Source organism: Megalops cyprinoides, chromosome 10 (assembly GCF_013368585.1).
Source record: "Megalops cyprinoides isolate fMegCyp1 chromosome 10, fMegCyp1.pri, whole genome shotgun sequence".
Lineage (NCBI taxonomy): Eukaryota > Metazoa > Chordata > Actinopteri > Elopiformes > Megalopidae > Megalops > Megalops cyprinoides.
This window is the reverse complement of record NC_050592.1, coordinates 29317849-29339924: the sequence shown is the minus strand read 5'-3', so window position 1 is coordinate 29339924 and position 22076 is coordinate 29317849. Positions and strand designations below refer to the sequence as shown.

The following is a 22076-nucleotide window of genomic DNA, read 5'->3' as shown; positions in this document are numbered from 1 at the left end:
GGTCCCTGTTTCAACAACTTGTCTAAAGGAGAGAGTATACGAACAAGTGAGTAATTCTAGTAGCTTGCTCCCTTAATACAATACCCAAACATGAAATACATAGGTAATCACTTTCCTCTTGGAGTGTTCACTGCCCCCTGACAGAGGCTGAAAGAAGCTGTGTGGCATTGAGAGTTGCAGCACCATCATGGGACAAGGTAACTCAGTGTGCTGGCCTAACATAAAGCAGCAATCACACACAGGTATCAACACAGAGCTTCACTCACTATGTTGTGCTACATGAACCTGAATCTCCCTTAAGAAGACTGCAGGTGTATGCACTGATACAAACAGAAGGATTCCTGAGGTCAAAGGTTACTTTGGCTTTATTAGTATAAATTATTTTCAGTGTCCAAGACAGTATAGCATTTTCAAATACCTTTGGTGAGGCGGGGAGGAACTGATTGAAATTGACTTGCCTGATGAACACCTGTCCTACAGAAGAGACATGATACATGAGGGCCATTACACACATGGCAATCCTTTAGAAAACATGAATGGACAATCATCCACATACATAGAATGAGGATGGGAAAAGGAGCAAAGCCATAAGAAACACAGTAGACTACAGAAAATCTATGTGATCATTTGAAAATGTATGCTAGTGATACCTACATCATACACAGAACAGCACTGAGAATAACTGGGGAGACCCAACAGGCTCAACAAGCTGGTGAAGAGGGCCAGCTCTGTTGTTGGACAAAAACTGGATAGCCTGGAGGCAGTGGTGGAGAGGAAGATGAGGGACAAGATCAGGACCATCCTGGGCAACCCCTCCCATCGCCTCTATGATGAGCTGTGGCAGATGGGGAGCACCTTCAGCCACAGGCTCATCTCCCCCAAGTGCAAGTCGGAGTGATTTAGGTGCTATTTTGTGCTGACAGCCATCAGGCTGAGCAACAGTGCCAGAGACCCCCCAACCAATGCCTCTTCCATAGTTGCCCTACCCCCCCCCCCCCCCCCCCCCAATCATGCCACTTTTGCACTACGTTAACACTTGAAACTGTTTCTGCTCATTTTACTGTTCACTATACTTTTTTTGCACTACATGTACAGTTGTTTGCTTAATTGTTGTTCTTTATTGTTTATTATTACTACATTACACATTATAGCTTATTTATTGTACTATATTTTTATTGTATTTTTTAATTGCATTGTATTTTTATTATAGTGTTTGTTCTCTATTATACTGTACTTCTTCGCCTGTCTTTTCTGCTGCTGTCAACACCAAAATTTCCCCGCCTGGGGATCAATAAAGTGCTCTTATCTTATCTTATCTAATACATGTGGACATTATACTACTTATATAAACAGTCCATGAGTGGAATTCAAATACTTGTACAAGTTTGTAACATATTCCCTGTACTTCTTATAAACACACAGCATGAGATTATACAACACTTATGGCACGAAACTACAGACCTACAATGTAGTTTGCCCTATGTAAAATACACAGCAATGCAATCATGTAAATAAAATCTTCTGAACAACGGTCACGTCATAGGCATCTTACAGTTACAATATATACAATGCAACTTTCTGTAGCGTCCTGAAGAGTTACTGTGACTAAATCCACTGGTTCACCCTACTCAGTGCTCTGTTCTCACTTCTCTGATAACGTTAGTTATGGTTATTATACATTAGACCACTCACTATATTTCATGGCTCCATTCACATTGGGAACAGAAGCGTAACTAATGTCTTAACACCACCACTGAACAATTAACACCAACCTTGCAGCGACTTGATTGGGCGAGACTGAGCGCACGGGCCGTCTCGTGGATGGTTTAGCCATTCATATTCCATAAATAAAAAACGTTATTCTTCGCAGTCGTTGGTGGTTTTCATTGAGACAGAGACAGAGAGATTAGCGGAAGCATTTGACATTTTATTAACATTAGTTTTATAGTAGTATTTAGTAGTTTAATATAATAGATAGTGTAGTAGTTTTTGATACAGTATTTCTTGTTAACTTTAGTGGTGTAGTATAGGGTTTTGTTTTTTTATAGCGTAGTTTAGCACAGTGTTTAACTTTATTACAGTGTTTAGGGTAGTTAGTATTATTACAGTAGTTTTATAGTAATAATAGTGTTTTATAGTGTAGTGTTACTGTAGGTTTTTGTATCATAGTGTCAAGTAATATCAAGTTAGTGGAGCGTCAGTAAGTTAGCTAGCTAATTAAGGCTGACCATCAACACAATTTCACCTAAAGTAGATTTAAGGTGAGTACTGGTGTATGCAGTCATACATACTGTTAACGTTAAGTATTTGCGCTTAACGCGGGTATGTACACTCTAACGTTAGCTATCTCGTTTCTCATAACTATTTTCTAACGTCAGCTTCCCACATGCTAGTAACCAGTTGAATTGTGAACCCTCAGAGCTAACGGCTAAAAACGGCGAGTGAACTAGCGAGCTGGCCGTAAATGTTAACGTACTCATCCATATCCTTACGTTACTGGCAGTGCAGTTAAGGTACACGACATTATGATAACTTATAAATAAATAAGAATGTTACATTATCAAACATTATAATTTGTTAGTAATGTAATGAATCTGAATCGCTGAGTATGTAAAACAATTCCAGTGATGGATTACCGTTGCCGCGTAGCCAGATAACTCTCTGTTCAGCATTAATATTAAGAGTATGATTGGCTAGCATTGGTAGCTTAGCATAGTGTGGTTAACTTCACATCGGTAGTAAAACCATAATTGTATAATGTTTAGTGGCTATCTACCTTTTACTGACCATCTGAATTGTGAACCCTCAGAGCTAACGGCTAAAAATCAAACGCGTTGCGCGAGCGGGTGAGATTGCTGTAACGTTACCTACCTAACGTTAATTTAGCTACCCACCCAATAGCCTACCTAATGACGGTGGACATGACATAAAGATAAATGTCGTGGATAAATGTAACTCAACCATTATAATATGACAATGATTTTATTCATTTGAATCGTCGAGTATTAAATAAATAAATAAATAAATCAGGACTGCCGTAGCCACGTAATTCCCTGTTCAGCATTAACGTTAACGCTAAGAATCTGGCTGGCTAGCATTGATCGTTAACTAACGTTAGCAGAGATTTTCTTAGCTAGCTAACGTTAGTAGTTCTGACCATAGTGCCATGCCTTCCACCGCATCGAGCGTCACAAATACAAGTTTGGTTAAAACAATAATTTAAGTGTATCAAATGGCCGATTATAGCACGGAAAGTCAGCCAAAGGACATGTCGGTCCATTCTAGCAACAGCTAGCTACAGTAATGTCTTACATTACCAAGAATTGCTGGATAATAATAGCTAACGCAAATGTTACATTAGCACGCTAATATTAGCCACCTATGCGCAACACACGTTCCTCAAGACAAATAGCATGCACTTCATAAACGCATTAAGTTGTTAAAAGTCTTTCTTGTTGCCTATTAAAAGTGACTGATGTATGTTGTACATCACCTCAAGCCCATCACTGTTTTCCCAACCACACTGACATGTGGAAACAAGCGGCCAGGCGACCTGCATTTTCTGGATGACATGGTGGCAGACCTCAACGATCTATTATCTAGTGGCCTGCAACACGGGGAGAAAACATTTAAAGTTAATATTCTTTGCATTGTGTGCGATGCTCCAGCAAAAGCCTCGGCCCGAAGCACAAAGCTGGGCTCAGGTTATTACGGCTGTGATAAATGCACTCAGAAAGTACAGTGGTTTAACGGAGTTACTTTTCAGGAAACACAAGAACTCACCCTGCGAACAGATGTCGCATTCAGACAACAAATCCAGGCAGAGCACCATCATGGCATCACTCCCCTGCTCAACTTGCCTATTGACATGGTCAGAGCCTTCCCCATTGACTACATGCATCAGGCATGCTTGGGTGTCATGCGAAAGCTTCTCCTCATCTGGAGCAGGGGAGAGAAAGGTAGAATATCTATGACACAAATACAAGAGGTGAGCAGCAGGCTTCTTCACCTTCAACCTCACATCCCCTCCATCTTCTCCCGCAAACCGCGAGGCCTTGAAGAGCTTTAAAGGTGGAAAGCCACAGAATTCCGGCAGTTCATGCTGTACACTGGTAAGGTGGTGCTGACGGGAATCCTGAGGGATGACCTCTACCTCCACTTCATGTCATTCAGTGTGGCAATGTGCATTTTAGTGTGCCCTTCAACTCTTAAGCAGTCAAGAACTACTGCAGTACTTTGTTGTGAGAGGAAGGGAGCTTTATGGCAACGAGTTTCTCCTGTACAATATACACGCAATGCTCCACATAACTGCAGATGCTGTTTTCTTTGATGGGTTGGACAACTGCAGTGCCTTTAAATTTGAAACTTTTTTACACACTATGAAGAGGATGGTGAGGAATGGAAGATACCCCCTTTCACAGGTTGTGAAGGGGATTGAGGAGAGAAAAGAAGAACCCCTGCAAGAGCAAAGACAAAATAACAAGGAGCCCAAAGGACAGAGCATTGACAGAGCGCTGGATAGTGAGGAAAGCTGTGATGTCATTGATGAGGCAGAGAAAGATGGGTGCTATCTGTGCCGTGTATATCATCATCTGCAACCACTGTTTTTGGAGCCTTGTGATTCATCCATCATTGGAGTGTTTCAATATAAGAACACAACCACAACAATGAGATGGACCCCCAGCAAAACAATAAAAAAGAGAGCGATAAGGATTCGAATGGGGGACAAAACAATCTTCATGAAAATCCTGCATGAACTATGAGTATGTATAAATATTTTGAGAGTAGTAATGGGTAATGTTCTAAGTAACTGTTTGACTTTTATTCTTCTTTTCAACTGAATGTTCTACATTGTGGAATTCATTGAAGAGAACTTGGTTGGAATAGTGGCCCAATGTTGGACCTTTGAAGAAAATGGGGTATTGGAAATCTGTCATAGTTTAACCCTTGCTAACAATTTGTACCACAGCGTTGTTGAATACTCGATTCTGATTGGTGGACATGCTTTCCAAGGGTATACATTATTTCTCGATAATTGTACAGAAGTAGATCTATCTTCAAGTCATGGTTTATTCCTTACATAACCATTTTTTTAAAGTTGTACATATAAACTTTAAAATGTATACAATACAATAACTACAATGGTGTTTTATGCATTTCAGCAACAATACAGCTACTGGCCACCATCCAACCAGACCAGAAGGGCTAAGCATCAAGAGATCCCGGATGAGGAGCTGTGGATCGGTAGAAAAATCCGGGTCTTTGCAACAACTGGTAGAGTTGAAATCTACTTTAGCTTTAAAGCAATTTTTTAAAATAAATTCTTTAACCCTAACTGTAGCTATTTGATTTTACTTCACTGTTACCATTTGATACTTAGATAATTTCGGGAGAGCACTCAGATGGAGCAAGACAGCTGAATACAAGTCTGCCGTCGAAACGGAGTAGGACCAACCAAAGAAAAGAAACAGTAAAAGGTCAAACAAATTTGGAGACAGCAGTGAAGGTATGAGATAACTTACCAAAAATATAGTTGGTGTGGTAAACACTCATTTGTGTGCTGCTGAAATGAAACAGAAAAAAAAATTAGAGGGAGATCATGGACAACTCTATCAAAGACTGCTTTGTGATATGCGACCTATTTAGATGAGGGGCCATCATGGACAATGGAACCACCCAAAAAGAGAAAACATCAAGGTATATTTGTACTTATATTACAGTGTATATTCACTAAAATAGACCACTGAAATGTGGCTAAATGCAATGATTTAATAATGTGTATGCTCTTTAGAAGGACCATTTCCACGAGCCAAAGCCACCGTGGACACCCCAAAACAAAAGACAGATACAGGTACTATATTATTCATTCAACTGTCATATTGATTATTTACTAGCCAATATCATAGCCTATCAGTTTAATAGAAGATTGCAGATGTAAAATTTTGCGAGGTGACACACCTTCAAATTTATATCTGATTCAAGCTATGTAATTGCGTGGCCTGAGAGTTGATGTGTGGCAGTGGTGGTTGTGTTCTGTTTGCGGATCCACAGTGTTTACATGGTTATATCACAATTATTAAACTGACTGCAATAACCTAAAATTAAGCAAAAATAGAATTAACTTAGTTAATAAAGTGCAAAACCATGGAGTTACTGTTTTCTGTGGCCCTAATGGCAGACCGTTTAATTGCAGGGACTGAGAGTGTTGCAGGAGTGGGTGTGTTCTGTTAGTGGAACCAACATCAAATCTATAATTTCGTGGGCCTCCGAGTGGCTGGAAGTGTCTATACGGGCATACCTTCTTTTTTCAAGGCATCCTGATATTGTTTTATTCTATAGTCAAGATATATGCTCCTTTAAGGACTGGGATTACGTATACAGACATAAAATTCATAGCAAGTTGTCCCCCCCCCAATATCAAACTCTCTCCTACGCCCTTGGGTGCGCCCTCTTTCTGATTTCTGCCATGTAGCCACAGGTAAAGTTGCAGTTACAATGAGCAATTTTGCGGTTAGTCTCAGATTTTCTGACCTTCATTTCATATGGATGGTTTGATAGCAGGTACAGGGAACAAGGTGAGCCTAGCCAAATGAGGTCAAGATTAGCTAATCTATGCAGGTCCTGCACAGACATGATCCTTGTGAACACACCATCCACTTGGCATCCACCTGGCAGCAGCAGAGACCAACTAATTATTCAGTTTATAGCAGGTGCTGTCAGGCCCTCTAATGTTTACATTATGTGAATGAATTAATCATTGTCCAGTTTCTACTTATCCAGATGATATAAAAAAAACAGCAAATAAACACCAGTAAAAAGTACCTTTAACTTGGAGTTCTATGGTTACATAATACATCTTTTGGAAATTTGACATGTTTTGGTGTTGGTGAATGTTCTTGTACTAAATTTTATTTTAATTTAGTTTGAATCACTGTGAGATCTGGCCTCCAATCACGTGCAACTCTAAGGTAAGTAGCTAAAATCAAAAGCCAAACCAAAGAGCCTCATACTACCCCCAGGGTTTGATATTTTTTTTACTGTTCTTATTGAAAAATACCTTTACGCTGAATTAGAATGTTCATATGTTTAATACATCCATTAGTTTTACCATAATAGACATCAACATTAAAAATGTATGCATTTGTTTTAATAGTTAAGAGTTAACTGGAAATCCTTTCCTGATTTCAAAATCTATTTTGGCCACACATGCTAATGAATTCTTCAAACAAGGGTAACACCTACCATATGTGCTGCAATAATCTTTAAAGTCGACTGTTTTATCAAGCCAGCTTTTCCTTTATATCATTGCACATTTATTGTGCCACAAAGTGACACAAAGTAAGCAACTGTACTTTCAGTTTTGACAGATACAACCCAACAAACTAAATTACTTTGCCACAGCACTGTGTCATATTTATGTTGGCACCGACCAAATCACAAATGTGTTGTTACAGTCTGTGTCAGCTGGGAATACACTTATTGCTATAGTAGGCCTACTGCTGCTGCTCCTGATACTACAAATACTACTACTACTACTACTAATAATAATAATAATAATAATAAAAATAAATATTTGGCAACATCTGTTTTGACGAACTACTATTTAGAGCAGTGTGGTAAATTGTTTTTAAATGGAAACAATAGCAAAATCACTTAGAGAAATTTGGACAGTCAATAACTTGATAAATACATTCATTAATAAATAAAGCTCAACATGGTATATGGCAAAATTTCAGATGTCTAACCGACACCGCACTCCAGTACGCACACACGTCGCCGTGTGCTCGATCCCGAGCTCCAGACGCTTCGCTCACCAGCATACTCCACCCTCTTGCTCGCGCATAGACGCAAGCGTAGCAACCGAGACCCAGCAGCCTCTCCCCGCATCACTGCGCACATCCCCTTAATATTCTCGCTCTCGCACCCAGACGCATCGACCTGCGACACACGTAGCTATATTCAACGCAAATATACGCCTAGAGCTCGAGTTCCGGAAAGAAAAATACAGTGAGATTATATAAATAAAAAATAACGAACGGAGAGAAGGATGCTGCCGTAGCTTTATGAGAGTACTGGCGCAACCAAGGTAGGTGTGTTTCAACGCCTCGTACGGATAACGTTTCAATATGTGTTGCTTCTCACTGTGTTTTGTTGCACTGATTGCCCCTGTCCAAGAAACATCTATGGGCCTATTTGCGTGTGCGCAACTTGCTAAAAAGCGGATAACTGTAAATGGGTCCTTTATAAAGCACACACGTTTTTAAGAGTGCAATTATTCGCTGATGAATTTTACACGTTAGCATAGTTTTAAGAAGTGTGACATGCTATGTGTTTTTTAACTGATACACACTGCGAGTCGATGTGCACAGCGCTTAGTCTCCCAATAAATAATTTCATTCCAAACGCCATGTACTGCAGTTTGTCACAGATAAAATGATATATCCGTGTATTATACCGTGTATTATAGTTTCACCCCAACCTGTAATAAAACTCTACAGCCTCCTACGGACAGTACTATCTAGACTATCCATTGCACTGTTCAAACAGATGCTTTACTTTGCTGTTTGTTTTTCATACACACAACAGTTATTGTGGGAGCTCCTATGACTAATTAGCCTTTCCCTTATATAACCTCTTTCCTCTCAGGCCCCCTCTCGAATGTGGGGGTGTGCTGGCTCTTCACATTTAACTGGCCAAACTAACATCTGAGCCACGTCAACAGGCTTGTCAGGCGGTGGTTACCCTGAAGGTCTTTGTGAGTTTTGGAATAGTGCCACAGACAAGATCACCTGCCTAAGAGTATCCTCAAGCACGATGTCAGAGCTTCCAAGCCTCCACTCATCCAAATGACTACTCGCCAAAGCAGGTGCATGTACAAAAACTGACCTGGATGCTTGTAATCAAGTATATGTTTTTTTTTTTTGTTCCCTCTCGAAAAAATGCTCTTTGAGGTGCTCTGTGACCATCAAATTGTAAAGGGTCCTATATGCCAAATGAAAGTTGATTCATAAATCATTTGATTGATACACCCCTGCTGGCTGCTTGGCATCAAGGATGTTCCACCCATCTCAGCCTCTGTGCCTGGCACTTTTATGCGCTAGATTTCTGTTTGTGTAAGTGAAAATGAGAGTGAAAACATGCTTGTTAATTTTCTTCTTGAAGGAATACGTTCTTCTCAATACGATGTGCCATTCTGGTGTATAAACTAAAAATGGAAACATATTTTCGTATATTGTTAGGTACATGGACTTTATAGCTTGGACAGCTGCTACAACGTAGCTAAAACGCCATAGCACCTTATCAGATAGGGAGGAAGTCTGTGTGACTACATATCTGGCAATATTGCTCTAAATTGGGTCATACATTACCAGGCATCAGACCTCGTGGTCATTTTTTCCTCTGGTGCTCTAATGTGAATTTTCAAGAGAACCAGCATGGATATGTGGGAAAAGAAGGTATACTTTCACTAAGTGTTATCAAAATATATCACTGTTGGTTACCTTAAGGCAGGCCTTAAGATATTGTCATTTAATGTCCTTTTCAAGTCATTTGTGAATATTGCTACAACAAACGTAACTTTACATTACATTAGTTTCCTTGTTGTTCATGTATTTACACAGATTGTCATTCTTTCATCTTTTCATGTTCAGCTGCATTCATCCACTCATCCAGTGACTCACTCATTCACTCATTCACTCATTCGTTCTTGTTGATGCTTTTCAGACTGAGGGCCTCTGAGGCAGCCAGCAGGAAAGGAAGACATCTGGGCCACACCTGAAACAGCAACCCCTGACATCATGAGAACTGCCCCTGCCCTTCTTCTCTGTCTTATTCTGCAAAGCACAAAAGGTGAGCTGCTTTTAAGGTATAAAGAGTCACTCAATTAACAATTGTGTATGTGTATGAAGGGTGTGTTTACTGTCATTTTAAATGTGAGGAAGTATCTGGAAAAAAAAAACAAACAGCTGTTGACAGGGTCTTTTGTTATTAATGTGCAAGGACAAACTGGCAGTGCTTGAAAACCTCACAGAACATTGCCATTGTCTATGAATAAGATTGAACTGAAAGTAACTGCACCAAACTGCTTCTGTCTAATATTGCTTCCTTTGTCCCAATTAAGCCACATTCCAGGTAAATGTCCAAATAGTGCAGATGCTGCATTTTACGAGATATTGACTAGCAGTTCAAAAGCCTGCAAAGGCACCTATGGTAAAGTGGTGTTGAATAATAGATGACATTTTTGTTCTTGCCTCTGAAAGACAATTGCAGCCATCTGGTTTGTGCATGACTCAGTGTGAAAACTGCTGAATTAGCAGATATCCATTATCCACTGTGCTGTATGCAGTGGTTTTGGCAGAATAATTTGTGAACATAATCATTTGTCAAACACTTTAAAAACTTGTTAAAGGGTTGAATCATTGAAATACGACCTCTGGTTGGTTGGTTTTTTGGGAGGCTGTGGTTGTTGACATGAGACTGGGGCCTGTAGGTGGAAAGCTTTAAGCCCCGTGTGAACCCCTCTGTGTCCGTTCCCTCTGTGGCCCTCTTCAGCCCTGTGTTCCTCTCCCCGCCGCAGGCGTGGTGGCGGAGCAGTGCTGGCAGGGACCGACGTTCTCCGAGACCCTCGTTGCCCCGAACCTGAAGAGCAGCAGCATCCTGCGGGTGCCGGAGGTGTCGTCCCTGGCGCGCTGTGCCGAGGCCTGCTGTGACCTGCTGGGCTGCGACCTGGCCTGGTTCTTCGAGCGCCGCTGCTACATCCTCAGCTGCCAGCGCAAGGAGAACTGCCAGCCCAAGCAGCGGCCCGGAACGGACTCGTACGTGGCCTTCCTGCAGCGCGGCCCCCCCCAGACACTCGTCCTGCAGTCGCTGGTGCGGGGGCAGCCCTACCCGGGCCGGTGGCGCCCCCTGCCGAAGCCCAAGGGGACGGACGCCCTCAAGGACCTGGGATTGTTTGACGGGGTCCAGGGTTTCGACGACCCCGCCCTGACGCCGTTCGACTACCCCGAGGCCTACAGGAGCACAGAGGATGCGGGCGAGGTCGGAGTTGGGGGTGGGGGCGGGATTAGGGGCAGCTTTAAGGCGGAGCAGAAGGAAAGCTCAGGGTACTTGGACTGGCCGGCGGTACCAGGGAGAGAGGCCTTCAACCTCTCAGAGGCTGGGGGTGGCCGGGAGGAGCAGGAGTCCCTGCAAGACCTGACCAAGAGCGGACTGCTCCTGCGTGGCCCCTCCCCCGGCAGCCTGGATTCCGTTGGGGTACCTACCACTGACTCTGGCCCCGCCCTTAGATCCTCAGCCTCTGTACCAGAGAGCCCCAGTGTAAGTGCTATTGTAAGCACCGGGGGAGGGGCAACATGTCAGCTGCCTATTTGTTATGCAACAAGCAGCAGTTACTGAGACAGAGTGGGTTAATGCTGGATTTCCATGCAGTATGTGTTTAAAGACTTCGTATTGTATGATCATCAGTGGGTCTTATAGCTTTGATTGCAATAGCATTAATTTGTTTGTGCCATTTGAACCAATTAATTTATGCGATTTGAATTCTGGCTAAAAATAAAAATCCTCAGGCAAGGGAAGGGACATGGGACAAATTGCAGTTAACCACCACATATGGAAACACATAATGAGAGAAAAAGAGAAATTAGGAAAAAACGACGCAGCCTTGTGTTCAGCACAGATTTGTTTCTGGCATTTCAAACATGGCCCTGGCAGAATGTTCCCGGGAGTTAGATGGATGCTTACTCACTGTGAGTGAAACAGCCCCATTTGTGCATGCCATGTGCCAGAGTGCTGACTCAGTCCTCCGCAGATACTGCCCACTCTTCATGTTGCCTTTGAGGAAATTAAATAATCAATACACTCCGTTCACGCTCCTGGTATAATGAAGGCCTGTCAGGCACACCAAATGGGTACATTTGCAGTGTCCGCTTTCAGATGAACCTAAATTTGTAACTATGGCTGTGTCAGGCTGAAAATAAGTGTTTGCAAAAAAGGTCTCCCTCAAGGAGAATGCTAATATCTTATGTCCTGTACATATGACGTATGTTGTCCTTTCAGGACAGTGACCTTTCGCAGAATGCATCTGCCAGCACTGTGGAGGCCACACCCCTGTTCCAGAACATCAGTGCAGACACAACCTCCCAAAGCCAAACAAGGACTTCCCCTCCCACAGAGTCTACACCTTCTGTCTCCAGCACTCCAACCCCAACCCCTGCCCTACAACCAGGTACTACAGAGTCTAAAAAGCAGCTGCCATTGATGACCAATTTACTGACAGGATGTCTAAATTTAGGCATGAAAACATAATACTGAGGATCTCTTCCATTTTCCCAGTATGTGTAACATGTGAAATGACTGCTCAGATATCCCAAAGCTGTCGTTAGACAGATTTCACACTCCATAAGGAAGCTTCATAGGGAAGTGGGCAAGGATAGTGCTTTTTGGAAAACAGAGCAGTTGTCAGACAAGCTGTCATCATTGCCCCGAGTGGATTGTGAGCATTGACTCCTCCCTCTTCCCTCCCTATCTTTTCTCTCTCTCTCTCTCCTGATGATGTGTGATCTGTCAGTGAAAACCCTGTTGGTGTCTGTGGGAGACCCTGTGGAGGTGACACAGCCCCAGAGCTCTGTGGAACTGGAAGCTTCTGTGATCCCCAAGCCCCAGACTGGTACAGACAAGGGTTCTGCCATATACAGTCAGATGGTCTCTGATCAGCTCATAGGTCTGTGGACTTGGCTGTGCTGAGCCTTGATCAGTGAACATCAGACTATAACTTTCACATGTCCTTTGCTGTCCTTTGCCTCAGGGCCAAAAAGCATAAATAGAAAGAGTGTGTGCCTGTGTGAAAGCAGAAGAACAATTTAACTGTTTTGTGTATTTGTATGTGTGTGTGCATTCTACTGGGTGTGTGTTTCTGCCCATGCATTTGTGCATGTTTGACTGTGTGTGTTTGCTTATGTTCTCTGGTGAAGATGGCTCACTCTTGGTTGTGTGGTTGGGCATGTGGCTTCCATACAGAAGCAAAATAGAAGTTGGTGCACTGCTGATTTTTTGTATCAGCTTAAATGCATGCTTGTCTTGTCATTGTGAAATATTCTCTGTCATTGAGTCTGAGTGTTTGAATAAAGGCCCTGTTCCTCTTCTGTTTTGTCCTCAGATGCCTCCTACAGTTATGAGTGGAGCTTGATCAGCTCCCCGACTGACCACCAGGGGGAGATGGAGGGCAAGCACAGCAAATCTGTCAGACTATCTGGGGTAAAGATGTATTTGTTTTTCAGTACTGAACTCCCTTTTGAAATTCCTCTATTCTGTTCTTTCTGAGTGTGTATATGTACTTGCGCAGTGTGGGATAACCTTTGACCCTCTCTCTGACTCGCTCTACCTGCCAGCTGTCCACAGGCCTGTATGCTGTGAAAGTCAGCGTGACCGGGGACAGCGCTTACGGAGAGGGCTTTGTAAATGTGACTGTCAATGCCGGTATGTATGTATGGCGCCGGCTCTGGCTGCGCTCGTGTTAGTAAATCAAATGCTGCCGCAACACCCGATAGAAGTCTGCCCTCTTTCTGTCCCCGCAGCACCACACGTGAACCACCCGCCTACGGCCGTCGCCCTCCCCGAGAGCCAGGACGTCACTCTCCCTGCCGGCTCCGCCTGCATCGATGGCAGCAGTACGTTTCCCCCTTCCTCCCTCCCGTTGAAACATCTGCGCTGCCTTTGTGCCCTCGGGTAGAGGCTGCACTGCAACTTACAGGGTCGCATAGAAACGGTCGCACAGTCAGTGTCTGCGCCCATACAATGTAAAAGAAAAAGGCATACATGGCTGTGATGGGAAGGTGGGGAAGCGAAGCCTCATGAATCTCAAAATGGCTGGAGCTATCCTGTGTCATCAGTGACTCACTGATTTGAACCAATCGCCGAGTTTTCCTGCGGGGTGTAATTTTTTGATTGTTCCCAAAAAAATCAGTGGCTTACACATGGCACAAGTTAGCTCCACCCATTATGGGGTTCAACCTGCCATCACTAATACACAGGAAAGGACTCAGTAAAGTAAAGGAGATGCTGGGTTAGGTTATGTATGACACGCAGGCCTTGCTGGGTACACTGAAACTGCTATGAGTGTTTACATCCCATAATGTCATTCTGCTGAGAAAATGGCCCAGTCATTAATCGTGACTGTGTGCCTGGTGCACGGTTGTCCATTGTGAGTTCATCATCTGCTTGGTGTTGGTGGTTCCTGCTGCAGAGAGCACTGACGATGACGGGATAGTGGGCTACCGCTGGGAGGAGGTAGCTGGCCCACCGCGGGAACTCACAGCCTTGGCAGACACTGCCATCCTCCGCTTGTCAGAGCTGGAAGCTGGCAACTACACCTTCAGGTACTGCGCGAGCCCCTGGCTACATCACAAGATATTCTACACTTCTCCCAGATGTTCAGCTCTGTAAATTTCCGAAATTCTGAAAGGAGTGTGTCATAAAACAGAACATACTGTGATTAGAACAGCAAAGGTAGTGCGGAGGACAGAAGGATCGTCTGAGTTGGATATCTGGTCATGGTATAGAATATCATTGGCTGCACTTTCAGGTGTGTCTCCCTGGGATCTGGCTAAGACAGCCCAGTGCAGGTCTATTCTGAGAGATAATTGCATAACATCCTGCATAGTGAGCTGTGGTCACTTTGTAGGTTTATAGTTTTACAGGCTTGTTTACAGGACCTCTGCTATTAATATTCTTCGTCATTTTAACCACAAGATTCAAAGTTACACTAGTGGTCTGTTGGTTCTTTTTTGCAGTCTTAATGATTATGTGAGAGAGCCAACAGTTTATTCTTCAGTTAATCTTTTACTCCTGCTCTCAGATTATTTTGACACCCTTCCCAGTTGTCAAGTTTGTGGCTCTCCAGAGTTGTGCTTCTTACTGCATGTGGGAAAATGCATTAACACTGCAAGTGGTAAACAACTGTAGTAGGAAGTGGAATAGTGCCCGTCTGCTGTGCTTTCGCCAGACTGACAGTGATTGATTCTGGTGGGTTGACTGACTCTGCCCTGGCCATGGTGAGGGTGACCGAGCCGGTGGACCTTCCCCCGGTGGCCAATGCTGGCCCGAACCAGACCGTCACCCTGCCCCTCGACCACATCACCCTGAGCAGCGGAGAGAGCAGCGATGACCACGGCATCACAAGCTACTTATGGACCCTGTGTCCCAGCAGCAGGAACCAGGAAGTGACCATGCAGGTGAGGGAGCCAAACGGACATCACAGCCTTAAACAGGAAGTGGAGATGATCTATGAGCTATGAGCAGATTCAGTGTGAGATGTCAACACTGAAATGCATGCTGTTCCTTCAGGGTGGGTTACACTGTTGGATTGATTAGACTGTTAGCCAGTGTAGAGCCTGTTCACCTGAACATAGTGGTGTCTTTGGATCCCAGGTGGGATGCCATTCTTCTAACTCTAAGGAAGCATTATTTGGAGAATAAATCAGCTTACCTGGTTTGGAAAGTATGAACTGGTTGCTGATTGGACCTTGGGGATCTGGCTCCCCTTGTTCAGGAGGCTAAATTGTAGGTTGCCCTGAAAAAGGGTGTGTGATAGCCCCATAAAACACTTTGTGTTATAAATAAATGGAGTGTCTCTGCTCTGTGTCTCTCCCCAGGGTGTGAGGACTCCCCTCCTCCAGCTGTCCTCTCTGCAGGAGGGAGAGTACACCTTCCAGCTGACTGTCACTGATACGGTGGGCCAGAGGTCCTCCACCACGGTCACGGTTGTTGTGCAGCCTGGTAAGTCAGAGAGAAGTTGACCTGCATTTTGTATCTATCATTTCTGATGTACCTTTGCCCTGTGCCCATTGGCCCCCTGCTCCGCCCTCTCATTTCCTCTTCAACTGCCCACTTGTGGTCCCTCATCTGCTTTGACCCTGAACCAAAACAAAAGTGTTCTCACTTGACCACCATCAAGGACTCTGGTTTAAACAGCCTCATGGTGCATGTTTATGTAACTACCTGTTTGGTAAATGAATAGAATAGTCTGGTTAACCTGTTCCAGGTCAACCACTCCAGAATGTTAAGGAGGAAGGTGAAAGTCTACACCACTGTTTGAGAGTGGAAATGTTCATTTCACAGCCAAATGGTTTGAACGTGCTCCTTCCCTAAGCAGTTTTTATGCGTGCTGCTTCTTGCTTTGGGAATGACTGGAGTCAAAGACCAATTGTCTTTGAGTAGTTCAGTCAAATGGAAACATTGAGATAACAGCAAATTGTGTTTTAGGTCTCCCTGCTGGAATTAATGATCCATGTAGCATATAATGTTCTCGTGGCACTGCCTTCGCAATATTATTACATTTCTGCAGTATCACATCATTGCTGAGAGTTCCCATCAGGTGTGACTGTGAGTAAGTGGTAAAGTCACATTATATGTCTGACTCCATTTCATGGGCCTGCGAAAAAGAGGGTCTAAAGGTCAAATATAAAGGTCAAATATATAGGACATATTTGTAGTTCACTAAACTTTGTGCATGTATCTAATTGTAACCTGATGAATAAGAGATGGGATGCCAGGGAACATACCAATCACAGGAATCCCAAAGAAACAGTCCTCACAAGGTTAATTTATAAATGTCGAGTACATCAGACATGCCCTTTCCCTGGGCTTCAGTGTTATTGTCAGTCTGGGAAATAAAATGACTTTTTAAATTTTTCTTCTCATTTTCATAAATGGTCAATCCGCCCAACCGTACACTTTCCCAGGGGTTAATCTGTGGTGTCCTGTTGTGCCCTAGAGAAGAATGACGCCCCCGTGGCGGTGGTAGGGCCGGACAGACAGCTGACGCTCCCAGTGAACAGCACCAGGCTAGACGGCAGTGGCAGCACCGATGACCACGGCATTGTCACCTTCCACTGGGACATCGTCAGGTACTCACCCTGGGGTCACAATCCCTCACCTGAGACCACAGGGGTCAGCCCTAAAGATATGAAGGAAGGATAGAGATTTTTAAACAGTCTTTTTTGGACCATACTCAGCTCCAGTATGCCAAAATCAATTGAAATGCTTGAGATTTTGAAAGGATATGACAAATATTCAACATTTTGAACGAGACATTGCCTGGCGTGGTGCAAAGCTAGGGCGTCCTGTTTATGAAACCTTACACATTTCATTTCAGTTCTTTCACATTTCAGTTGATTCAGTGTTTATGGGCTTGGAGGGGATGCTGAGATTTTGCGAGATTGATTTCACCGTGGCGTTGTGGGCTGTTTGTTGTGCTGTGACTCTGGTAATCCCTGACGTTGTTTTGAAGTGGTCCTCCTGGGCTGAAGGTGGAGGATGCTGACAAGGCGGTGGCCATGGCAACAGGCTTCAGGGCGGGTAGCTACGTCTTCAGACTGACGGTGACCGACCAGCAGGGGGCAGCAGACAGTGCTTCCTTCACTATCATTGTTAGGGAAGGTGAGACTCCATGCAGCAGGTGATATTAATTAACAGGCCAATATTAATCTTTGTAGCAGTGCTTTGACCAAGTTACCACAATGAGCAAGTCAATGAGGCCCCTTGTCCTTTATTTTTCTTTGCTAAGAAGTGCACTAAATGTTAAGCTTTCAACACTCCAGTGCCAATCTGAGTCAGCTGTGCCGATTCTCCTGCAGCCAGGAACCTCTCCCTTGTCGCCCACGCCAGCGGCAGCCACACTCTGATACTGCCCAACAACTCCCTGGTGCTCAGGGGCTCCGTGTCCAGCGCCGACCCATCCAACGTGTCCTACCTGTGGGTCAGAGACGGTCAGAGCCCCGCCGCCGGGGTGAGTGGAGGTGGCCAGCAGCCCTCTGCCCTCAGTCAGTCTGTGAGGAGGAAGCAGGCTGATGGGCTAACGGGGAGTCCTGTCGCTGTCCGCAGGACGTCCTGTACGGGTCGGAGCAGCAGGCCGCGCTGCACCTGGCCAACCTGGTGGAGGGCACCTATTTGTTCCAGCTGCACGTGACGGACGGCCGGGGACGCTCCAGCTCGGCCACCGCCACCGTGGAAGTGCGTCCTGGTAGGACCCCTCCCACCTCCTGTAGAGCCAGCCTCAGCTGCTGAGAGACGCAGAGCAAGAATGTCAGGCCAGGCAGGTTATGTCAGCAGTAGCAGCAAGCAATCTCAGACTAACAAAATACATGGAAGGCGTGTGTGTGTGGGATGGGGTTACTTTGTGTAGTAAGGTCTGCTGAGATGTGGGTGTGGCTCGATATGTATATACTTAATGTGGCTGTGATTTGATGTGTACCACTTGCGTGTGTCCATGACTGGAGGTGTAAACACAGTGAGGGCGTGGCCTAATGTGTATTAACTGAATATCAGAGTGACTTGCTGCTTACACACTGAGTATGGAAGTGGTCAGAAGTATTTGTGCGGAGCCTGGGAGAGGTTTGGAGCTTGCGGAGTGAGAATCTGAAAGCAGTTGCAGTTGGAATGTGTCCTCATGTGCCGTTTCTGCCAGACCCCTACAGGAGGGACGAGGTGGAGCTGGAGCTGCAGGTGGCCATGTCCCAGGTGAGCCAGCAGCAGAAGGACACAGTGGTCAGGCAGCTGGCCGCGCTGCTCCACGTGCTGGACTCCGACATCGCCGTGCGGGGGCTGCGCGCGGAGACGGACGAAAGGTACACCAGCGCGCACCATCACACCTGCTGCTAAACAATGTTCCCTTACGCAGCATTCTCAGAGAATGCCGTAACTCCCTCTCAATAGTCTGTGCTTTTAATTTTCTTTCAAAGCCATGTATTAAGAAATGTCCTTCCTTTTCATTCATAATTCAGTGCCTGTTGCCTGCTTGTAGCCTGAAATGTGGACCTGGCCATGGCTGTTTTTATTCATTTCTACCACTTTCCTAAGCGTGTGTTAATGTGTGTTTGTGTGCCTGTGTGAACGCAGCACAGTGTTGCGGTTCTGTGTCCGGGGGCGGGATGGGCCGATGCCGGGCCCTCAGCTGGCTCGCCTGCTGAGGAATCTGCTGCTGAGGGAGAAGACGGACTTTCTGCTCTTCAGGGTCCTCAGGGCGGACACCACCAGTAAGACCCACGGTGCATTGCAAAGAGAACAGCTGGCCGTTCACTTACCATTGGTTTAATCTGTATCCCATTTACCAAGAGCATCCACTTATAGACTCAATGTCAATATGTGTGAGATGTCTACAATGTGTAGCAGTCTAATTTTTGTTGAAATTGCCATGACTAAGATTCAAAAACGGATATGAACCAAATTGTTGTCCCAGTTTTTGATTGAGTAATCCCAAAGAGCAGAAACCAACCCTGCCTTCTCTCTCTCTCTCCTCCAGTGTGCCTGCTCCAATGTTCGAACCGCGGCCACTGTGATCCTTCCACCAAGCTCTGCGTCTGTGACCCCTTCTGGATGGAAAACCCCATCCGCCGCTTCCTGGATGATGGAGAGAGCAACTGCGGTGAGCGCTGATTGGTTCTCTAATCGCTGCGAAGCGCTGACACTGCTGTAGGGACGTGTCACAGGTACATCAGTGTGCGATCCTTACCCTCTGTCCTCCCGCAGAGTGGAGCGTGCTCTATGTCATCCTGTCGTCCTTCGTGGGGATCGTCCTCACCATGTCACTCATCTGGACCTGCGTGTGCTGTTGTAAGAGGTACCCGCACTCACACCGTACCGCCCACTCATTCTTCCCGTGATGCAGGAAGTGACATCACATCGGGAAGCCAGTGCAGAATGTGTGGCAGGACAATGAACAAGTATAAAGGAGAAAGATGTAAAAAAAAGTATTTTAGAGTGTAGTATTTAGTATATTTCAGAGTGTGCATCAAGTGCTTGCACCACTGAGAAGCTCTTTGAGCCATGTCCTTCACGTGTAAAAAAGCTCTCCTCCAGCCGATTATGCAGGCTGGCCTTTGGAGCCAGAGCTTTTCATAAGAGTGAATGGTAGAATTTCTCACCTACTTTCCTAATAGGTATTTTGGTTTGTGACTCAATTTCAGTGAGATCTTCATCGTGCATTGCAACTGCACATAGGCACACTTTACAAGACATTTTTTACATCGTTCTTGGTGTCTTTCAGTGATTAAACAGCCATCTTTTTATTTCTCTGTTTACTCTAATGACAAGCTCTGGCAGGTAGGAGTGGAGGAGGAGATTCAGATGGTATGCTTACTGGGAATTGTTCAGGACACTCAGTTACTCAGATCCTTGATTCATATCATAAAACCTTTCTACTTAAAAGATAACTTGAGAAATATTAGAGACACTTGCACAAAAACTGAGTTAACAATCAAAGTCTTGTCAGTTGATTAAAATGTTCTTCATTTAAACACAGCATGCTGTTTAGAATTAAAATTTTGATTTGCAAGTCTGAATCTCATTTCACTGCCCTGTGGTTAAGTGAAACAGTTGCGACACAACAGATTTTTAAGGCCCCATTGTTCAATTTGAAGGCGAAGACGGACAAAAGTGAGGAAGAAAACCAAGTACACCATTCTGGACAACATGGATGAGCAGGAGAGGATGGAGCTGAGGCCCAAATACAGTGAGTCTGCTGCTTACCGCGCCGAGTGCCTCCACACAGACACACTGCAGGCTTTCAGTAGCACACGATCTCGCCGCGTTCCTGCGCTCTTTGAGTCACGTGACCCGGCGTGCGCTTGTCTCCCGCAGACCTCAAGCACAGGAGCACGGAGCACAACTCGAGCCTGATGATGTCGGAGTCGGAGTTCGACAGCGAGCAGGACACCATCTTCACCCGGGAGAGGCAGGACAAGGGCAAGGGCCGCTCCAACGGCGCCGCCAAAAATGGGGACGCCTTCAGCTACCACCCCGTGGATGGGTAGGTTATTATGGGGAGGGGAGGGGGGGGTCCATTAGGGGTGAGACGTGCGCATCCTGGAGCTGTCCCAAAGAGACTTCTGACAGACGGGACGAACCGTACACAGAGTCCTGGTAACTGTGGAAATTTCAGACTGCCTGCAAGTACAGACTGATGAATGTAGACATAATTGTCTGAAAACTCACTGATTTTCCTTGAATGTTCCTATGCTTTAATGAAGACACACATGTATTATTTTTGGTTCAGATTTTTTTGAGGTCGCTTTCTATGACACTTTTTGCTCTCAGAGGTTTAAGATGAGGTTGGTATTGACAGTGCTGCAGTGACATTACCATGCAAAAAAATATATATGTGAGGATGGTCAAAGAGCGTCTACCCCTGCTCTGAAAAATTCAATCATCTCACTAAAACAATGGTTTACATTACAATTACCATTTGACACAGATATCCTCTTTGAATTTGAAATGATTTTTAAAATTTCACATGAAAACCAGTAAGTATTTCATAGAGGTCCACAGGGAAAATGTTTTGTGGGACATACTGTACCAAATGCACACCAAACAAATAGACATTTCTTTGCTGATCTGTGAATGGCTGGTATGTCCAACCAGACAATTTCCCTGGATTTTCTTTTATCATAGAACGATCTTAGGTATGTTGTGGAAATAAGTACTATAAAACTACAATATGAATGCAAAGCCTATTCTAAAAATGGCTCTGGTGGATACATGGCTGGCAGAGGGTCAGATGAGACCTCACTTTAAGGAGATTCAGACAGTAGCCACCACCGTACTGTTTCACATGACTTTCAGTTTAAGTTAACTCTTAATAGAATGCCACCCAATCATTGCATATCATAATTTACTGTATAATCCACCCTGGGAAGAATGGATCAAACTGTTATGGAAAATGAATATATACACAAATATATGCCAATATATGGTGAGAAATAAAGTTATATGAAAAATATTTTAATATTTGTCAAGTTGCATATATTACAGTACAACAGTCACTGCCACTTTCATGTACGCAGCTGTATACATTGTAAATCAATGTTGGAAATTTTACCTAATATTCCGCAATATATACTTAAAATCACATATTTGAGAATGGCAGTAACTGATACTGTATGATTCTTTGATCATTTTTGCCAAATATATAATTTACAGTTTGTTATTAATATATTACTTTTCTGAAAGGAACATGGACTTGTAGCTCAAAGATGTCCTGTATTGTGCATTGGAGGAAAGTATGCTGTGAGTGCATTTTGCAGAAG

The 22076-nt window shown here is 44.4% G+C and overlaps 1 protein-coding gene across 2 annotated transcripts; it reads left to right on the top strand.

Annotated features, from left to right (window-relative positions):
* The first annotated feature begins 7866 nt into the window (after positions 1-7866).
* On the top strand, positions 7867-20820 carry kiaa0319 (KIAA0319 ortholog). 2 transcript variants are annotated; one of them, XM_036539884.1, is made up of 22 exons: positions 7867-8086; positions 8647-8866; positions 9724-9849; positions 10577-11316; positions 12055-12223; positions 12566-12664; positions 13154-13251; positions 13386-13473; positions 13572-13664; positions 14240-14372; positions 14999-15227; positions 15648-15771; positions 16769-16901; positions 17285-17433; positions 17631-17782; positions 17878-18016; positions 18461-18620; positions 18892-19028; positions 19295-19417; positions 19522-19612; positions 20412-20503; positions 20632-20820. In XM_036539884.1, exons 3-22 carry the CDS (start codon positions 9798-9800, stop codon positions 20802-20804), a joined length of 3174 nt encoding a protein of 1057 aa, XP_036395777.1. In that variant the 5' UTR covers positions 7867-8086; positions 8647-8866; positions 9724-9797; the 3' UTR covers positions 20805-20820. The 2 variants fall into 2 exon arrangements, with proteins under 2 accessions (XP_036395777.1, XP_036395778.1); XM_036539885.1 differs by lacking the exon at positions 8647-8866.
* The last annotated feature ends 1256 nt before the right edge of the window (positions 20821-22076 follow it).